Below are 20,397 nucleotides of genomic sequence, written 5' to 3' on the forward strand. Positions count from 1 at the left end.
TGGCTACTGCTGCACATTGCTGACTCATATTTAAGTGATTATCCAGTAGGACTCCAAGGTCCCTCTCAGTTACTGCTACTGAGCCTGGTTTCATTGCTTCATTGTTTAATTGTATTCCATATTCCTTTTGCTGATTTCCACACAAATTACTGTCATGAAGCAGAAGTAAAATGCAGTAGTGGTGTGGGATACATAATGATGACTAAAGAGTTGAAAGGATCTCATAGTATATTGATTTGGTCCATAGAAAATATTGCTGAATTGTATTCTGTTACTAACTCTGTTTAACTGCTTGCCAAAGCAGAAAGGTGAGATATAAGTCAAATATGTATATTAATAAACAGTACCGCCTAGTACAATCTGGTAACACCCCCTCCCCCTCCCATTTAGATGGTATTTCCTGGAATTAGTCTCCAAAAGGTATGCTGTTTGGAAATTTTGGGAATTGCACTCTTGATGTAGCTGGAAGGCAGTATATAGGTAGGAAAAGATTTGTTAGCTGTTTATATCTCTTATTTTCACATGAAACCAGAAAGTATTTTTTTTTAAATAAAGTTTTATTTGGGTTTTCACACATATAAAATACAAGTAAAACATCTTTTTTGAAAATAGCATGGTCCTGGGTTGAACTTCTTTATACAGACACAAAACTCAACGTTATGCTCCTTTTTGTATTCTATTCCATATCTTATATTATTTTACATTTTCTATATAGTTTTTCCCCTCTTTTAATTTCCTCAATTTTATTTTGATTATCTCATCTCAATTCAAATCATTATATTTATACTTTTGTCTGTTCTGTTTCAATTTCATATTATCTTTTCTCATTAAACAAATTTTCTCCTGTAGTTACTAATTGGAGTATGACACCTTTATATCTTTTAATTACATCCATTCAACTCTTATTTAAACTTCAATATATACCTTAAGTTTATGACCTTCAATATAATACATAATACATAACTTCCAATCAAATTCTGCTTGGTACATTCTTATAATACACACTATATTTTTTTAAAAAAAAGAAAGATTGTAAATATATGTAATTATAAACCCTCATTCCATTCCAGTTCAGTTCTATCAATAATAATCATTAAAATCTTAACATCTTTAATACTTCTTTTTAATTAAATATCATACTTCCTTAAAAACACATATAATCTCCATAATTAATTTTTCCCTTATTTCTCTTCACATATGTTTTATAAATCATTAAATATACCTTTTGTTACATTTATTTATTAACAAGCATTCCACTGAATTACGATAGCTATTTTATCAGACATTTTAATCATACATTGTTTCATATTTTCTAAAATTATTTCTGCTTCTAATATAACCATACTATCTTATGTACCTTTGCAGAATCCCTTTTTCCATTAAGTTTTCACCCATTATCTCTAAATAAGCCCCGTTTTTCTATATTTTGCTTCTGTCCTTTATAACTTCTTTTCCTTTCTTTCTTCCCTCTCATCTTCTCCCTCCCCTTTTTACCCCCTTGTCTCTCTAGTTCTAATTCTCTCTTCTGCATTTCCCTCTTCTGTTGCTTTCTGATTTTATACTTATTTTTCACTCTTTTTGGGGGGGAGTTCTTTTTCCCAATCTTAACCTTTCCATTCTCTTTCCCCCCCTTTCCTTCCCCCCATCTAAGATTACTTGTTCTTTAAAGATGGCTTCTTCTTTGTCACAATATTCTTGTTCTGCAGGCATTTCTTATTGTTTCTCATAATTCCAAATCTCCATTTTTAAAAACTGAAATACGAAACCAAAAGAACCTCTCCCTTCTTGTGCATCTTCTTTGTACTTTTTAAGTTTCATTTTCAGTTCTTCTAAAGGTGGAGCCATTTTAAACAGTTTTAAACAACCACCCGATTGATTTTAGTCGTTCAAAACAATAACCAAGAATCCAGAAATCGAGTAATCCAGATAGTCCCGAGTTATATCTTGTTATTTCTTTTTTGACTTTCTCTTCCTGGGGTTTTTGTTGCGATATTTCAGTTAGAATGTATCTTTTGGAAGTCTTGTTGAGATTTTGCTGTAAGTTCTTTTTTAATTCCAGGCAGTCTCCTCCCTTCCAGATCCTACCCTTTTATTTCCTCCTTTCCTATTTTCAAAAGCTTTTAATTATCCAGAAATCTTTATTATCCCTTTGACTTTTTATTTTCAGCATTAAATGCCTATTGATGTCAAAGTGGATTTTTTTCCAATTTCTTGCATAAGTCTCTTAGTTGTCAGTATAGGAAAAGGAGAAAACCAAATCTTTTCCCTTTTCTCTCTCCTTCGCAGCTTAAAAATCTACTTAGGGAACAACGGTATTGTTTTTTAATAGTTTCAGTTCCAGGGTACCTTATGTGTTGCTTTTGCTGTTTGACCCGGTCAACCAAAACTTTCTCTTCTTATCTTCCTCCTGCACATTCTTTTCTGGTCGAGTTCTTCTTTGTGGTGGCCATTTCTGACCACCGCTGAAACCGCCTTTGGGAAACGGAGTAATGGCCAGCTGGGGAGGAGAGATGCGGCTCTCCTTAACCCTGCAGGCAGTCTCCCCCCTCTTCACCACCTCTACGGGGTGGTTTAGCCTCGAAACCAGCCGGCTCAGGGTGCTCCAGCGGCGAGCACGGATTGAAGCCTCGCAGAGACGAGGTTTCGGTCTGTCACTGAAGAAGCTCAAACTTCGGAAGTCCTGAAACCAGAAAGTATTTTGTGTTCTTTTGAACACTGTTTTATATTAGGATCACCAAAATGCATGTCAGAAAGGTAAATTTGTCATTTAACTGTTTACAGCTACATCTTTCAGTGAACTGAAGAATGTGCTATAGAATAATTCATTTTGACAATATAGACATTTATATTTTGCTTCCCTCAGTTGTTCCTTTAAAACTGATTTTGCAACAGGATACAGCCTGTGCTCAAGACTAGCTGGAAATTGTCCACACATTCATGACCAGAGTGTCACAACTTGATAATTGCATGGCCAGCTACAATCAAGTTTTGATAAGTTTAGGAACATTTTTATGAAATATTTAAAGGGGAAGGAGGTGGATTGATTGTATACATTTGTGTTTTTAAAGAATGGAAAGATATATCTGTTTCTGTTGTGCCATTTTTTATGGTCTTTAATTAAATAACACACCTATAATTATCTGCTAGGAGTGAAAAGTGTTAGACTTGCTGAAAAGAGACTTCTTGACAATCAGTTTCAGTTCTTCAGTCCTACTTATCCCCTTGCATAGAGAAATTCATTGTTTTTAAAAAAATTGAGACATTTATTTATCTTTATTTACTTTATATCTCATCTTTCTACTTGTCTGAATACTTAAAATGGCTAACAATAATTAAAATACAGAATAGAAATATGAAAGAATAGAAATTAAATGTAATGCTAAAAGCCCATTAAAAGAATTCATCTTGAGCCAAAATGAACTTGAATTTACATCCCTTGAAGTTTGCATTCTTCAATTTCTACGCATGGATTTGTATTCGTTTGTATCAGGGCTAGTAACATAGTTGCTGTAAATTAACCTATACTAAATGAAACACTTTAGTATTGTTGGCGTACTGGACTGTATATCCTTCTGAATTTTCTAAGCATGAATTATCACAACTGTTTTCTTACAGAGTATATTCAAACCATCATGATGATGGAGGAATCTGTTCAACATGTGGTTATGACAGCCATTCAGGAGGTAAGGAATTAAAAGATACATATCTTAGTTATATAGTGGAACTGGTTTCCAGAATTCATACTGTGTGAACCTTTAACAGTTCAGAAATATGATCAGATGAGGGCTGAAATATTTTTAAACATAAATTAATGATATGTTCCACTTTGCTTTTATGTAGAATATTTACATTTCCGAATACTTGGTCCCCCTCTTATATTCCCTTTCCTATTAATTTCCACCAAATCTTTGAATAGGAGCATATTTAGCAGTAGATAATTTAATGACTGAATTTCATTATTATTAATGAAATAGGGAAGGCTCAATAACTTGGAAAATCTTTGTGAACTTTCCTGTGAATAAATACCACTGAATTGATTGGTATGTACCGAGTGGTGTGCTGACAAATGTATAACAACTATTGCTGCTATCATGTCTATGGAGATTCTCAATCATCCAGGTCATGGTAGTCCCAAAGGTGCTTTTTCAAGAGGCAACTGTAGAAAACCCAGTTGCCTCTTGAAAACATGCTGTGCAACAAGCTGCCAAAAAACTGATCAGCATGCTATCTTATCGTGGCTTAGCTCTGCTCTCAAACTGATTCACAAAATCCCCCCCCCCCAAAAAAAAAGACTCTTGCAAACTGGTACAAGCTGGCTCATGAAATTGTCCCTCCAAAATTACATGCATAAAGGGAAAAAAATATTTTATAGGTCTTTTCTGAACTTGGTTTTCTTCTTGGATACATTTCATTTCCAGACTATATAACGATATCACTGCTCTAACATTGATGTTGTTTTCTGCTATTACATTGCAACTTATCTTACCAGGCTTGTATCGATTTGAGCAGGAGGAATGTATTGCTTCTTCTTGATTCCGTGCTATTCTCTGGTGCTTGTTGGGGTGATTAGGTGCCCACTTCAAAGCTCTGACAATGTTACCTAGTCTGGTAACGAAATATCTGCAAGAAGGAAATCAAGTTCAGAAAACATAAATTGTCCAACAGTTCAACCCTATATATTTACATTTGTGGTTTTGTTTTAATTTTGTTTCTTGAATCCTGTAGTATGTGCAGTAGTGTATTGGTTTTATTGTTTCACTGGAATACAAATGTAGAGCGTGACCATGTTTCTGGTCATGTGTATCCAGTACAAACAAATTTCTTGGTTGGTTGATACAGGACTTTTTTTGGGAGTGGGGATAAAGAGGTAGTATACTAAGTAAATCTCTAAGATCCAACCTGCACTAATACGATAGCAGAGAATCAATAGCAAGGATTCAAAAGATGATAGTGCAGTTGAGGCATTGCTTCTCTGAAATTAATGGAAATAGAAAAACAAAAGATTTTCAAGCGCAAAATATACTGCTACATATTCCAACGGTCTTCTTCCTTCCTGTAGAATGTCTATTCGCAATTGTCATTCAGTAATACCACCACTTGAAATCCTTTTTGCAGATCAAGTTTCATTTATTACTATTTTTTTAAAAAAGCTGGGGAATTAATTTTATTACTGTCCGATGTACCCTGTATCTTTTTTTTTTTTTTTAAAAATGTTTATTCAAAATTTCTAAAATTTCTAAAAAAGAGAAACATGTTCTCACATTTGGCAGCGTTATCGTAACGGTATACATATCTCTTAGTGTCAATTAAATTCATTTACTACAAATATATCTACAACTTATTTACTAAATCCTTACTTATTTATATTATTATATTACAATAATTATTAATTTACATATATCCATAACTATATACACATTCGTCCTTATTCCTATTTTTCCTTAGAATTTCTTTAATCATTTTCACTAAACATCTTTACTTCCTTTTTACTCAGCCATTTGTACCATATATTCCATATTATAAATCTCCTTCTTCCTTATTTTTTAATAGCATGGTTAATCTAATCATTTCTGCACATTGGTGAATTTTACTGATTACTGCCAGGTCTGTGGGGATGTACCCTGTATCTTACTGAATAGCAGTATATTTGGTAATAACACAATATTTTTTCTCTTCTGTGAGGGCAACTTTAGTTTATGAACAGTATAAGCATTTGTAGCAATAAATTACAGAGTAGTAAAAAGATCTTGCAATGATGGAGGAATTATTTTATGCCTCAATAAATAAGGCGTTAATTATAATTTTTAATGAAGTAAAAAAAGAGGAACTAATGTCCTGTCCAGCCAGTGTATGGGAATTGGATAGTTAGGTAGCAATTGTGAGCTGTTCCCTTAAGGGAATGCATCATGGTAAATGTAGTTAAGGTATCCTGGGAAATGTAGTCCATGTAGCGTGATCACATCTGTAATCCTAATTGGTCACTAAATTGACCCTTGATGGGTTGGGGGAATTTTCCTCACTCATGGACTCGTGGTAACTGTTCTACTTCTATCGTTACAAGATGGGAGAAAAAGGATAGGAGATAAACCATCTTTTTACCTACAAGACAGATATGCAAAGGATTGGTCATTAAAGAACTTAGTCACAATGTGAGTTATGAGGATACCTGATGAACCAATAAAAGTACTTTGTTATGGATGTTTTGTGGAGTTTATCTGCATCTGTACAGGATACAGAATAGTTAAAAAATGGTTATTTGAAGTCCTGAAGCCCATCAGTATAAAGACAATTTGGATTTGTGATAAAGCAAAGTAATGATGAAGCTAGGAGTGAATGTGGAATGCTAAGCTCTGTGCCTCAGTTTGAAATGCAGGGAGGGGCAAGAATCCCCCCCTTCCCCTTTTACACAAGAGACTTTTCAAATATCCTATGCGCTGGCTTTCAAAGGCAATCAAATTTGCCTCCTTTGATTCTTTTTTTTTTCTCTTCCTTTACTGAGGCAGGATTCCTTTGTCTTCGTATCAAGCCAGGAAGGGGCAAATTCCCCCTCCTTTTCTCTTCGGCGAAAGAAGTGCTGTGTCTCAAATTACAACTCCTAACTCAGAACCAATTTGTAAAAGAAAGGGAGGGGCCAAGTATCTCTCATCCATCCTTGTATTCATCCAATTACAAACCCTTTCCAAATGCAATGAGAAAGTTTCAGAAATCTTGCTGGCATTTCTAGAAAGGAAAACTAATTTTGCCCTGCTCATTTCAGCTGAAAGGCTTTGCATTTTTCCAGCTTAGAGGAAATAAGAGAAGCCTCTCCAGCTGTTTTTACAACTACTCTGGCCGTTTTATTGGGGGTCTTAATTCATTACTGACAAACCATCTTCAAAGCAAAGAAGGCTAATCCTAGCAACATTTTTAAAAGGAACAATTTCTCTTTCTGCTCAAAACCTTAAAATTTCTTCATGTTCCCCTATCTTTATTAAACAATTAAAAAAAACATATAACACTGCAAGAAAACCTGTGGAGTGTTGCATTCGATTGATTGGTTTTTCTTCCAGCAAGGAAACAATAAATTCCTCTGGAGTTCACCCCCCCCCCCCGACTCAAGCAAAATATCCCACAGCACCATCTGGTAGTCAAGGAGAAATTTCCCAGAGTTTACCAATACGTGCTTGCAATGATAATCCCTTTTTGCAATTATTGTGGACAATTTAATCAATTTAATTCAAATGTTCCAAGATTAACTGCAACCTAACATACCTAAGCAAAGCAGCCCACAGCTACATCTGGGTCTCAAAGAGAAATTTCCCAGAGTTTGATTTTTTTTTACCCAGTTTCTCAAATTTGACCAGAGTGTTTATCCAATGATAATCCCTTTTTGCAATTATTGTGGACAATTTAATCAATTTAATTCAAGGTTCCAGGACTAACTGCAACCTAACATAGGCGTAGCAACAGCATCTTCCATGCATATTTCTGCATTTAGCCACCCAGTCTTCTGACTTCGCTACGCAACCTCTACTGCCACCTTGTGGAGCAAGCAACACTAACAGGCATATTTCTGCATTTAGCTTCCAAGTCGTCGGACTTCGCTATGCAACCTCTAGTGCCCCCTTGTGTAGCAAGCACACATCTCACCCTAGAAAGTGCCATACTGTGTGCTGTGCTAGCATCGCCCAGACTCTGCAGTGCCCCCTACGTGCTCAAGTATTAAATCCAGCAACAATTCTATTTTTCTGCTACCTGCTAACTAATCTCAAAAGAATTGGGGAAAACATTTAAACGTAGTCATCAGATCTTTTTGCTTTTGAATAAGGAAGGATATACTTAAAATATTTATTGTGACAAATTTGGATTCATTTTTGAAATAAAATAATATGTTTTTTTCACACCATTATTAAATGTGGATTATGATATAACCTTGGATAGTTTTTGATATATGAAAAATATGTATAGCATAAGCATGTGTTTTTTAAATTCATATTGTTGACATTCATAGTCTTATTTCATGATTTATACCTGTAATGTCCTCGGCTTAGTTTAAAATATATGTCTTTCTAGCAATACAAGGCAAAAATCAAATCTTAAAAGTCTATGGAGATTCTCAGTCATCCAGGTGATGGTTGTCCCAAAGGTGCTTCAACATCTTCAAAGAAAAACCAAAAGTCCAGTTGCCTCTTGAAAAAAAAAGCACCTTTGGGTCAAATCTTAAAAGTTTTTCATATATTACTGATTTAGTAATAAGTGAGTTTGCTTCAGTATATCCTGATGTTATCATATGTATAGTTTTAATATTTGATAAACTGAACATTGTACTGGAGCAATAAGTGATTTTAAGTTGAAAATATAGAAATATTGTTTTCTATATATGCAGTCCAAGCATTTTTTTAAACATTACAAATAATGTTTCTAATTCTTAACTCTTTCCTTAAAATTAGCTATGTTGAACCAAACAGTAAAATGTAAAATGTGAACCAAACAGTAAAATGCTTTCTTGATTAAGTAAGGCCATACCCAACACCATAATACAGTACCTTATATTTTAAATGCCCTTAATTCTTACACAGATACAAACGAGTCTTTTGCTTTTTCTAATCCAGTGTGATCTTATTGCAGTTGATGAGTAAAGAGTCTCCAGTCACTGCTGGAAATGATGGTTACGTTGATCTTGACCGTCAGGTATGTAACCACTGCTGCTAAATTTTCCCTACATTAGTAGAGTTCAATTTGCATAATTTTGGAGCCACCCATTTATTTTGCCTTGTTTTTATCAGTTTATTTCTTTAGTTTATTTGGAAAAAGTGTAAAGGAAGCAGACAGCAAATTAGTTCATTAGAACTGGTAAATTGTAGACGTTACAATTAACATCAATAAAGTAACTTAATTACTATGTTAGTATCATTGCCAAAAGGCAGCCTTAACACTGTTATGCTACATTTTGATTTTTAAAAAATCTAGTTACCAGAAATGAAATCAAAGCAAAAGTCTGTTTATTGGGTCCAGTGTGAAATTTTGAAAGCTAATTACAGGCAAAGCCAGAGATGCAAAAACATCTGATTTTATAAAACTAATACTACTGGCATTGAGTAAAAAACAACAGTATTTTTTCATATTTTCTCTTTACATATAAAATCAAATTGTTAATTTGTAGCATTATTTTCTTTCTCTGCCATCTCAACAGTCAAACTGGCTTTATCTCAAAAATGCTATGACTCTTTTTAAACTAGCAGTCAGGTTCTTTGCCAATATTTATTTTAAAACATTTGATTATTTTAAAGAAATGCTACTCAGGTTAATAAATGCAGTACATTAACAAATTCGCGAATATAATGCAGCAATATAGTATTGAATGTAATTGGGGCTATGTTTCATGCCATTATTCTCAATAGGCAGAATTACACTTTGAAAGAATTTGGAATTACGCTGAATGTTTTTCAAAAATAATTTATCTAATATGAGTGAATTACTGCCCAGCATTTGAGGGAACATCAAATTTGACATCTGCCTGCTTTGGATACACTATTTGTTCTTAAGTTGCATTTATCTTATACGACTTAACAACAGTTCGTTTAGTGACCATTCAAAGTTAACAATGGTACTGAAAAAAGTGACTTATGACCATTTTTCACACTTATAATCGTAGCAGCATCCCCATGATCACATGAATAAAAAATCAGATGCTTGGCAATTGACTCATATTTATGACGGTTGCAGGGTTCCAAGGTCATGTGATCAACTTTTGCGACCTTCTGACAAGCAAAGTCAATGGGGAAACCAGATTCACTTAACAACTGTGTTAACTAATTTAACAACTGCAGTGATTCACTGAACAAATCTGTTAAGAAAATTCAAATAATGGGAAAAACCTCACTTAACAAATTTTGGGCTCAACTGTGGTTGTAAATTGAGGACTACCTGTATGATATTTCTAAAGTCATATTAAAGAGTTCTTGGCTATTATAACAAATACTTATGCAAGCTATTATTTTGTAGTAAACAGTTTCAACATCACAAATGTTTTGTATTTCATTGAATTGGAATGGATAACTACTTTGAATGCAGATATGCAGTTGAGTCCCTTATTTCTTTACTGAAAAATGAGCAAAAACCTGATAGAATAGACAGAAATGAGATAGTTGGATCAAGTAATCTGACCTGGTAAGAGATCTTCCTTAAAGAAGCCACCTTTACTGGTCTACTGCTGATATAAAATGTTTGTGATGTTGAACTGTTTACTACAAAATAATAGCTTGCATACACATTTCTTATAATAGCGAACGCTCTTTGAAGATTTTATCTTTATTTCTTGTGTTTCCTTTCCTGGTCCATGTATGTACAAAAACAGTTGAAATCAGCACATTACTTCTTTAAGGGGAAAGCTTGTAAGGCTTGAAGCATTATGTATAATACATTTTCTTATATTGAAAGATTGTAATGCCTAAATTTACCTGATAGATTACGTACCATCATGTCATTGTGGATCTTTAGTGACCACATGGATAGATTTTTCTCCAGGATTATATGCCCTAATCTGATGCCATCAATGCATACACATCTCTGGTTGTTCTCCACTAGAGCTGCATCCAGAGATGTATGAATGAAACTTAGCTACAATTATATTTTAATATCATTGTTTCATGATTTGTATGACTTGGATGCTGCAGCTCCAAAGTTAATTAGTGTATGAATAACGAAGTATTTTAGATTTTGCCATGTATACACAATAGAAAAATATTCTGGTAGATTTTATCTCCATGAAACAAAAAACTTTGCAGATGATTTGTCAAAATAAATTAGGAGGGCATGGATAATTGTTTTAAAAACAGATAAATGAATTCTTTGGATCCCTATTGTTTTTTATTTTTTGTATCACCATTTTTATTAAATAAAAATATATTGTATTCAAAAACACAGTTGAAGAAAACAACGGAAGAATTAAACGAAGCCTTAGCAACCAAAGAAGAAATTGCTCAGAGATGCCATGAACTGGATATGCAAGTAGGCACAAAATTTTGCTGTCATTTGCAGGGTTGCCTGAACAGGGTAGTCTGTAGGCTTTCAGTTGCTTTCTTGACGAACCTATAGCCACTGTACAGTTTCCCATTCTGAGATAGAAAGAATAATTTGTGCTCTGACATATGCTACACCTGAGTTAGAAAACAAAGAAAACTCCTGCAGAGCATCATCCCAAGTAGGGAGAAACTGAACAATAATAACAGTGTTCCCACATTGTGTTTTTTGCCTTGCTCATTGTTACCTTATCAAAACACCCCAAATTTTTCCTGTGAAAGTTGAAAGAACTAGGTTGGTTCATAAGTGAACAGTCTGTAAGGTTGACTAAAATAATGAATACATTATTTTAAATAAATAAGCAGACTTCAAAAAGTCTAGTAGAACTACTTTTCGTAGTAGAATTTTGCCTTTATAGTGTCCTACATAAGTCTCCTTACCTTCTTCCTGATTTATGTTTTACAGCAAATCAAAGTCTGTTTTATTCAAGTATACCAATAAATGAGGGTTGGTCATAAAAAGAACCAGTGAAGTTCTTTTTGAGTTCTTTCTGAGGAGCCAATGAGGAGGATTTTAGTTGCATTTCATTGACCCTGAATGATGATGGTGATGATGATATTTTAGAGGAACTTCGTGTAATCTAATTCTTAAAATATCATTACAATATCATCTTTTTGGGGGTGTTTCCAAATAAATCTTGCTGGTTTCATTAAAATATTAATCCCAAATGAACTATGGATAGAACTGCAATCTTGAATTCATAATAGAAGTAATAATAGAAGAATCCTTCAAGGTATCTTAGTTTCAGAAGAAGGTCCATCTAAATTGTTCTGGTTAAGCAGTAAGGTATAAGTGAGTGAGTATATGTAGGGATGGATAACCTGCTGCACATCTATGCAAATACATGAACCCCTGTTGTTAGTCCTAGAAGGAAATGGTACTGATGAAGGATATTTCATTGTAACACATAGTTCAGATTCAAAGTGCTATACTGTTTTTTCATAATATTGCCAAAGTATGCTCTTGGTCAAACATGGTGCATTTATTATTGCATTTTGGCTACAGGTTGCCGCATTGCAGGAAGAGAAAAGTAGTTTGTTAGCAGAGAACCAGGTCTTAATGGAACGCTTAAATCAGTCTGATTCCATAGAAGACCCAAACAGTCCAGCAGGACGTAGACATCTACAGCTCCAGACACAGTTGGAACAGCTCCAAGAGGAAACCTTCAGGTGAGAATTCCATAATAATGTACTAGCCACTAAGAAATGCTCATTTCATTCTTATTTGCCATTAGAATAAAGAGTTTCCAATAAATTTAAAATTAATTTTATTATTAAACAAATCAGGATAAACTATAGCTCCTTAAACAGTTTATAGAGACAGCTTATTGCCCTCAACAATCTAGGTTTTCATTTTACCAACCTTAGAAGGATGAAAGGCTGAGTCAGCCTTGAGCCAGTCAGGATTAAACTCCTGGCAGAGTAAGCCTGCAATACTGCATTCTAACCACTGTGCCCCACCGATCCTATGCCATGATTTCAGGCAGATTACATAATCTTTATTATTGTGATCACCAGCCAACAATATTTATATAGTAAGATTCTAAAAAGTACTTTATGAATAAAATACTAAAAAGCTTTCTTAGTAATTGCTAAGTGTTCGTGTGGTATGTCTATTTGTAACACTTTTTGGATCAGTGACTGATATATAAATTAAAATCTGTATTGCTGGGATCCTAAAGAGATGTTTTTGTAAAGCAATAACAATAACAGCTGAAAGAAAATGTGTATGTTTATGTTGATGGTGACTTAGATCAGTGCAATGTTTTACAGTTGCTAATAATCCTTAAATTAAAAAGCTGTTAAATTCTCCACTTTTATGCCTGATTTGCATAGAAGTGGCATTGATCATTCATTTTGCTGACCTTAAAAACACATAATTAAAAGGCTACTTGATGTCTCACTTCTAACTTCTTGGATATATTTTTGTTTAATTTCTCATTATTTGCTGTGCAGCCTAGAAGGATCCAATTGATAGTTTGATGTGGATCCCCAGAATATTTTCACTTCTTTAGGGAAAACAAATGGCTTTCAAAGGTTGTATGCATAAGTATAATTTTTTTTACTAAGTAGTATTATTAATTAATTAAACAGATTCACTGTTTATGGCCACTGAACTCATGGTGATATGACATAGAGCTTTAAAAGTCAACAACATGGCAGCGACAAATACAATCATACAATCATACAACCTTCCAGGTGAATCAACCTGGAGTCCCAAAGCCTGCTAATAGAGCCATGTTTCTGCCTCAATATATGTACCCAGTAAGAATTAAGTTAAAGTTTCTACAAATGTTGAGAGGGTGAAAGTTATAATTTGCTGTTGTTGAATGTTTTCTGAATATCCAAGAGATTTTTTCCGTTGTAATTGGCATAATTCAGGGTTATTTATTTGTCTGTTTGTTTGTTTTAAAGTAGATACCCAGAAGAGAACTTCAAATCTTGATTGTAAGTACTTTTCCCTATGTAATATATTGTAATGTTTTCTTTCAGATTAGAAGCAGCAAAAGATGATTATAGAATTCGTTGCGAAGAGTTAGAAAAGGAAATTGTAGACTTACGGCAACAAAATGAAGAATTAACAAATCTGGCTGAAGAAGCTCAATCTCTGAAAGATGAGATGGATGTATTAAGGTACATAATTTTTAATCCTTTAGGTTATATACTTTCTGATATAGGTTCATTATCCGTTGATTAAAATGAATCCAACATTGCCTTCATTCAGTAATTTTTATAGCTGCCCATCTCAGTCAGTGATTCTGGTCAGCTTACAATTCAAAAAATACATTACAATTAAAACCATTAAAACACTAAAAACATCCAGATTAAATATACATAGGAGCAAGATACTTGGGCAGTTAGCAATACAGCCAAGAAAACAGGGCCTCTTAACACATTCGGCATCCCAGGTATGGGAACATAGCCTGGTTTTTAAGGCCTTATGAAAGGCTAACAAGGATTGGGGGCATTCCAATCTCTGAAGGGAGGATGTTCCATAGAGCAGGGGCCACTGTGGAAAAAAGCTCATCTTTTGGTTCACATCAGTCAACATTCTGGCTGATGGGGTCTGCAGCATGCCCATTCTGCTTGAACTAGTTGGATGGGTAGAGACTCTTAGAAAAAGGTGATCCCTCAGAAACCCTGCCCCTAAAGTTGGCTATGCTCAATAACACAATTATTACATGTGATGTTCCCTGAAAATTGTCTAGTAGCTCCAAATAATATTAAGTACTATAGTAAGCAAGATCACTAACACCAATGTCAACTTATTTGGATACTTACTTCCAAGTTAAATCACTGTAAGAACTAGACATGGGGTTTTTAAAGTTGTACTGCTGGACTCCATCTTAATTTTTTTGGATAGTAGCTGTCCATTTATTGTAGCCTGAGAAGTTTTATATAATGCTGTAGGATGATTATGTCTTCATTAATTTGTTATGAATTCATTTTTTTAATTCCTTGCCAGCTGCTATGAGATTTTAGATGATGAACTGGCAAGTATTCTAGGAGCACATAAGATTGTCTAGAGTGACCGCTCCAACTTTGGAGGTGTTCCTCCAAATACAAAAAGAAAAATGAGATTTCTTGTTGTCTATTTCCAAGTGGATTGAGGTCCCAATACTGGAAAGTCCCAATGTGCCATGACTGAATGCAGTCAGGTATACACTGTCTTCAGTGAAGATCAAGAATTGCTGAATGTATTTTCCTCTCCCATTTCCCTGCAAGTAGCACAGCTTTAATATTTACTTAAAACAGATGAATCTAAGGCTACTCTTCCAATAAACCGAAATATATTTAAAAAGAGATTCTAAAAATTGAGTCTTGGCAACACTTCTCTTTCCAGGCACAATTCTGACAAAGTAACCAAGTTGGAAAGCCAAGTACATTCATACAAAAAGAAACTAGAAGATCTTGGAGATCTTCGGAGGCAAGTAAAACTTTTGGAAGAGAAAAACACAATGTACATGCAAAACACGGTGAGCTTGGAAGAAGAACTGAGGAAAGCCAATTCAGCTCGTAGCCAATTGGAAACATATAAGAGGCAGGTGAGCACAGGAATGAACAAAAATACAATTTGACTGTCTGTATTTCTATATATTTCCTATGTCTCTTAGTTTGATCAATATGGAGCATTTTGAAGCTTCTACTTAACCTAACAGGAAAAATATTGTTATGTCTGAATTCAGCATAGAATTTAAAAGATTAAAACATTGTAAATGAATTTAACCAGGTTTGAGTTACCATTGAAATGCCATAGATGTAGATTTGAATAAGTCTAATTAATTGAAATGAGAAGCTGAAGAGAAGAGGAGAGGAAGGAAGAAGAAAGTGTCAACTTAAAGGTTGCTGTGATTTATGTTTATTACTGGCTCTTAATGAAGGTTTATACTTTTATATTGATACATTGTGATCTTTCTTGCTATTGCAGGTGGTTGAACTTCAAAACAGATTGTCTGAAGAATCCACAAAAGCAGACAAGCTAGAATTTGAGTATAAGATGCTGAAAGAAAAAGTAGATAGTTTCCAAAAAGAAAAAGATGTATGTAATCAACATATAAATCTTGCTGTTCCCTTTTATATTTAAAATATTGATAATTAAACTGGCTATTTTAAATATTGTCTATATATCTTTATTATGCATATATAGTCAGCTGTCTGAATTATTCAGTTTTCTACTGCTCTTTTTTACTTTTCTTTTGATCTTGACTTTTTTATCATCTTTTAAAAATATCCTCTTCCACTTGAGGATTCAGTGATACAATTTGTTTTTAGTATATTTTCTTAATTAATTCTCAATTAAAAGCTTTGCTTTTTGGAATTCTTTGTGCTTCCCTTTTCTCTATTGATTTTGTGCAAGGTTCCACTACTGTTTTATGCAAATTTGTGGGTTTGCCTGACAGATAATTTAAATAATTTGCTGGTTGAGTTAAAATTAAGTAATCACTTAAAGAAAACAGATAATGATGGGAAACAGGACTGTATCATTATGAAGCTATGCTTAACTAATATAAAATCATAATTTAGATTTATTTATATACCTATTGTGTTTTCTTCTGTTTCCCTTTATTTGGCTTTACATATCATGTTAATGTGTATACTTTCACATCTAGGTTATCATGTTTGTCTTCTATTTCAAGTAAAAAATTATTTCTGTTTCATTTTCTTTATCTCAGATCTCATGATAAAGTTTGAAATCTATATCTGTGTCTATTCAGCTAGGTTATCTTTCCCTATAATCCATGTAAAGATATTATAATAAATTGAGCAAGTAGAGAATTTAGTTGTTCATTAGCCCAGGAATAACAAGAAGTTTTGTGATGGGCTAGTGTACTTAAGCAAGCATTGCTCTGTTGATAAACCATAATGTACTGCAGTTCTTTTTTACAATTGCTTCTGTAATCATGAAAATTCACATATCAGTTGTTGACTTTTCACCTAGTTTTTGTTGACTTGCTTCCATTAATATGGAACATCGTAGCAATATGATTCCTGCTAACTTTATCATGAGTATTTTCTAAGATTATTGTTAAAAGGTTTCATGGATTTTAATAGCTTTCCACCAGAAGTATTGGGCCATATATATAATTAAATATTCCTTCCCATTTTATGACTCCAATCTGTTATATACTTCAGAAATATTAGTTAGCTTATTTTCCTTTGAATAACAATAGATTTTAGAATTCTAAGTATGTAATTGTAAAATATTTGTATGTGTGAGTGCTTGTGAAATGCCATCTGAACATGAACAAACAATGTGATGCAGTGATGATTTACAATCTGTTCTCACAGGGCCACTTCAGTATCCCTCCGGTCATGTAATCACAATTCAGCTACTTGTCAACTGGCTTGCATTTAAAACTGGTTGTGATTTGTGATCTTCCCAGATGGTTTCTGAGGGGAAAAGAAAGTCAGTTGGAGAAGCTGGATTTGCTTAATGACTGTGGTAATTCATTTAACAATTGCAGTAAAAATGATTGTAAAATCATGACCAATGACATGATGACTCACTTTATAATCATGACTGAAATTCCGGTCATGATTGTGAGCATAAGACAAGAACTATCTGTAACATAACTTCATCCTTTATGAACTGTATACTGGAATAGTGAAATATTTTTCTTTTTAAACTCTGTAGCGGCTAAGGACAGAAAGAGATTCTTTAAAGGAAACAATTGAAGAGATCCATTGTATAAAATCACAAGAAGGACAACTAACTACTTCAGGTAAGATTCTGGAAATGCAATGGTTTGTGAGAAAATTATATCCTTTATTAAAACTTGCAACACTTTTTCCATTTTTTTCCTCTTGTTGAAATATTGAAAGGAATAGTACTTACTTAGGAACTATTTATCATGTAATTTGTTTAGTGAATATTGTAGTTGCTTAAGTAAGAATTAAGACAAATCGCTATTTACCAGATTGTGAATTTTTATTACAGGCTTGAAAAGGTATATATTTAGGGAAATTTTAAGAGATGATAATGTTTTTTTTTAATGTATGTATGTATGTATTTATTTATTTGATTGATTGATTGATTGATTGATTGATAGATATTGCCGCCTATTCGCCCATGGCGACTCAAGGTGGCTTACACAATGTAAAATCATATTTAAAACAAAAAATAAAAATAAAAACAATAAGAACTAACAAAAAGAATCAAATAAATTAGTAAAGTACAATAGAATAAAAAATTTTGGGGAAAAAAACAAAACAAAAACCAACTCCCACCCCCCCACCCCGACGACAGCGGGTCACACTAGCCATTTAATGGGTTCCATCCCTCTCTGGGTTGCCCAGGTCCGCTGGCAAAACCAGGTCTTCAGTGCCTTTCAGAATAGTATTAATGAGGGGGCCATTCTAATCTCTGGGGGAAAAATGTTCCAGAGAGATGGAGTCACCACTGAGAAGGCCGTTCTTCTAGGTCCCACCAGGTGTATCTCCCTCAGGGATGGGACCCGCAGCATTCCCTGCCTCCTCGCTCTAATGGGTCAGGTAGATGTCACTAGCAAGAGATGTTTCCTCAGATAACCTGGAAGCCATGAAGGACAACCAGCACCTTGAATTGCACCCGGAAGCAAATTGGCAGCCAATGCAGCTCCTGAAGGAGAGGTGATACATGTGCACACTGGGGTCTGCATAAAACCATGCGCTGCATTTTGCACCAACTGGAGCTTCCGGATGCTCTTCAAGGGCAGCCCCATGTAGGGCGTGTTGCAATAATCAGAATGGGAAGTGACCAAAGCATGAGTGATTGTGAGTAGGGACTGCTGATCCAGGAAAGGGCGTAATTGGTGCACAACCCGCAGTTGCGCAAAGGCCGTCCTGGCCACGACCACCACCTGCTCTTCGAATAGGAGTTGTGAGTCCAAGAGAACCCCCAGATTACGCACAGGTTCTGTTTGGGGTAGTGCTACCCCATCCAAGACTAAAGGTGGTAATTTTCCCTGAACCAACGAACCCCAGACCCAGAGCCACTCGGTCTTGCATTGGTTTAGTTTGCTCCCCATCCAGCCCCTAACAGCCTCCAGGCATTGCGAGAGGGAGGACACAACAACACTTAACTCACCATGGGCCGAGACATACAGCTGAGTATCAGCAGCATATTGGTGATACCTCAGTCCATGGTGATGGATGATCTCACCCAGCAGTTTCATATAAATGTTGAACAGGAGCAGAGAAAGTGCCGAGTCCTGCGGAACCCCATAAAGCAGTGGGTGAGGGTTGGATCTCTCCCCTCCTATCAACACTGACTGAGAGCGGCCGCGGAGGAAGGAAGTGAACCAAGACAGCACAAGGCCTCCCACTCCCATCCCCTGAAGTTGCCCCAGGAGAATCCCATGGTCAATGGTATCAAAAGCCGCCAAGAGGTCAAGTAGAGCAAGGATGGATGCACTACCCCCATCCCGCTCCCGCCAGAGATCATCCAAAAGTGCAACCAATGCTGTTTCTGTCCCAAATCCAGGCCTGAATCCTGACTGGTAGGGGTCAAGATAATCCATTTCATCCAGAAACCTCTGGAGCTGTTGCACGACCACCTTCTCAACAACCTTCCCCAAAAAGGGAAGATTGGAGACAGGTCGGAAATTATCCAATCGGATGGAGTCCAGCGATGGCTTCTTAAGAAGAGGGCGGACCACAGCCTCCTTAAAGTGCTGGGGCACCGTCCCCTCCTGTTATTAATTACTGTCCCCTCCTGTCATTAATCACTGCCAGAGTCCACCCGCCTGTCACCTCCTGGGAAGCTTTCACAAGCCAGGAGGGACATGGGTCTAAAATACAGGTGCTCACGTGCATACTCCCTAGGATCCTGTCCACTTCATCAGGAGCAACAAGGTCGAACCGTTCCCAGATAACAGAGCAAGAACCTGCCTCAGAAGCTTCCACCAGATCAGCAACCACGCTGGTATCTAACTGGGAACGAAGTCAAACAATTTTGTCTTCCAGAAAATCCGCAAATTCCTCAGCGTGCCCCTTCAGGTGGACCTCAATCTCCTCCTTCCCTAAGAGGAGACAGCTCACTTTAAACAGGGTCACTGGGCAGTTATCTGCAGATGCAATTAGTGTGGAGAAGTATTTACACTTTGTCTCATGTTTTGCTATTACTTTACTTTGAATTGCAAGCTTAAATATTTATTGGGTTTGGACAGGAGAATTAAATTGAAAGAATTTTTTTACCTTTTCATTTACTATTCTATCCTGTTTAATATTTTCTTTCTTCTCCATTCCCTAAAAAGGATTATTACCTTTGGAAGGTCAAGAATCTTCTGACAGTTTGGCAACAGAAATTATTATTCCAGAAATAAAGTAAGATAAACATAAAATATTTTTGTATGATCACACATTTAATTTCATATATTACTAATATTTTATTAGGACTAAGATTAATAGTTCTTACTGATCTTGCCCAGTTTAAAATTTGATCTCCCTTTAAATTGACTGAAAATGGGTTTAATCTTCCTCAGGCAAATATTTGAAAAGTAAATCTGTAGTAGGCCTGAATCAATTTAATCCTTCCTTGAATTTCACAAGAATTGTGAATGTACTTTTATCTCTTCTCCGCTTTTCATTTTAATAAAAATGTATTCTCTCTACTGAACTATTCTATTGAAGATTCTGTTGAATAAAAGAAGATGGGGAATTATATGGTCTATTTTATGTGAGCAGATTTGCATAAAATAGACCAAAATTGATATTTACTGTAACCTCACTCATTGAATTTGTTTAGTTTCTGTTATACTTTGTATTCTTCTCTGGAGCTCCCTGATGCACTTAAATGGAAATATTGGAGTAATTGAATCAAGCTAGTATTAAAAGTATGTTTCTTAACTTTATGGGA

At 35.0% G+C, this 20,397-nt stretch overlaps 1 protein-coding gene and 1 pseudogene across 2 annotated transcripts in view; one reads left to right on the forward strand and one right to left on the reverse strand.

Annotated features, from left to right (window-relative positions):
* Positions 1-20,397, forward strand: part of HOOK3 (hook microtubule tethering protein 3) — a 73,971-nt gene that overhangs the window by 33,570 nt on the left and 20,004 nt on the right. For both annotated transcript variants that reach the window (XM_026712746.2, XM_087926416.1), the window contains 9 exons: positions 3,616-3,683; positions 8,608-8,670; positions 10,906-10,989; positions 12,067-12,230; positions 13,554-13,694; positions 14,905-15,106; positions 15,490-15,600; positions 17,197-17,284; positions 19,796-19,865. In XM_026712746.2, the coding sequence (XP_026568531.1) occupies positions 3,616-3,683; positions 8,608-8,670; positions 10,906-10,989; positions 12,067-12,230; positions 13,554-13,694; positions 14,905-15,106; positions 15,490-15,600; positions 17,197-17,284; positions 19,796-19,865 (991 nt within the window). The remainder of the gene's footprint in view (positions 1-3,615; positions 3,684-8,607; positions 8,671-10,905; positions 10,990-12,066; positions 12,231-13,553; positions 13,695-14,904; positions 15,107-15,489; positions 15,601-17,196; positions 17,285-19,795; positions 19,866-20,397) is intronic.
* Positions 17,770-19,784, reverse strand: LOC148127234 (uncharacterized; annotated as a pseudogene).

Source organism: Pseudonaja textilis, chromosome 2, assembly GCF_049901715.1.
Source record: "Pseudonaja textilis isolate UNSWEBS1 chromosome 2, rPseTex1.2, whole genome shotgun sequence".
NCBI classification, from domain to species: Eukaryota; Metazoa; Chordata; class Lepidosauria; order Squamata; family Elapidae; genus Pseudonaja; species Pseudonaja textilis.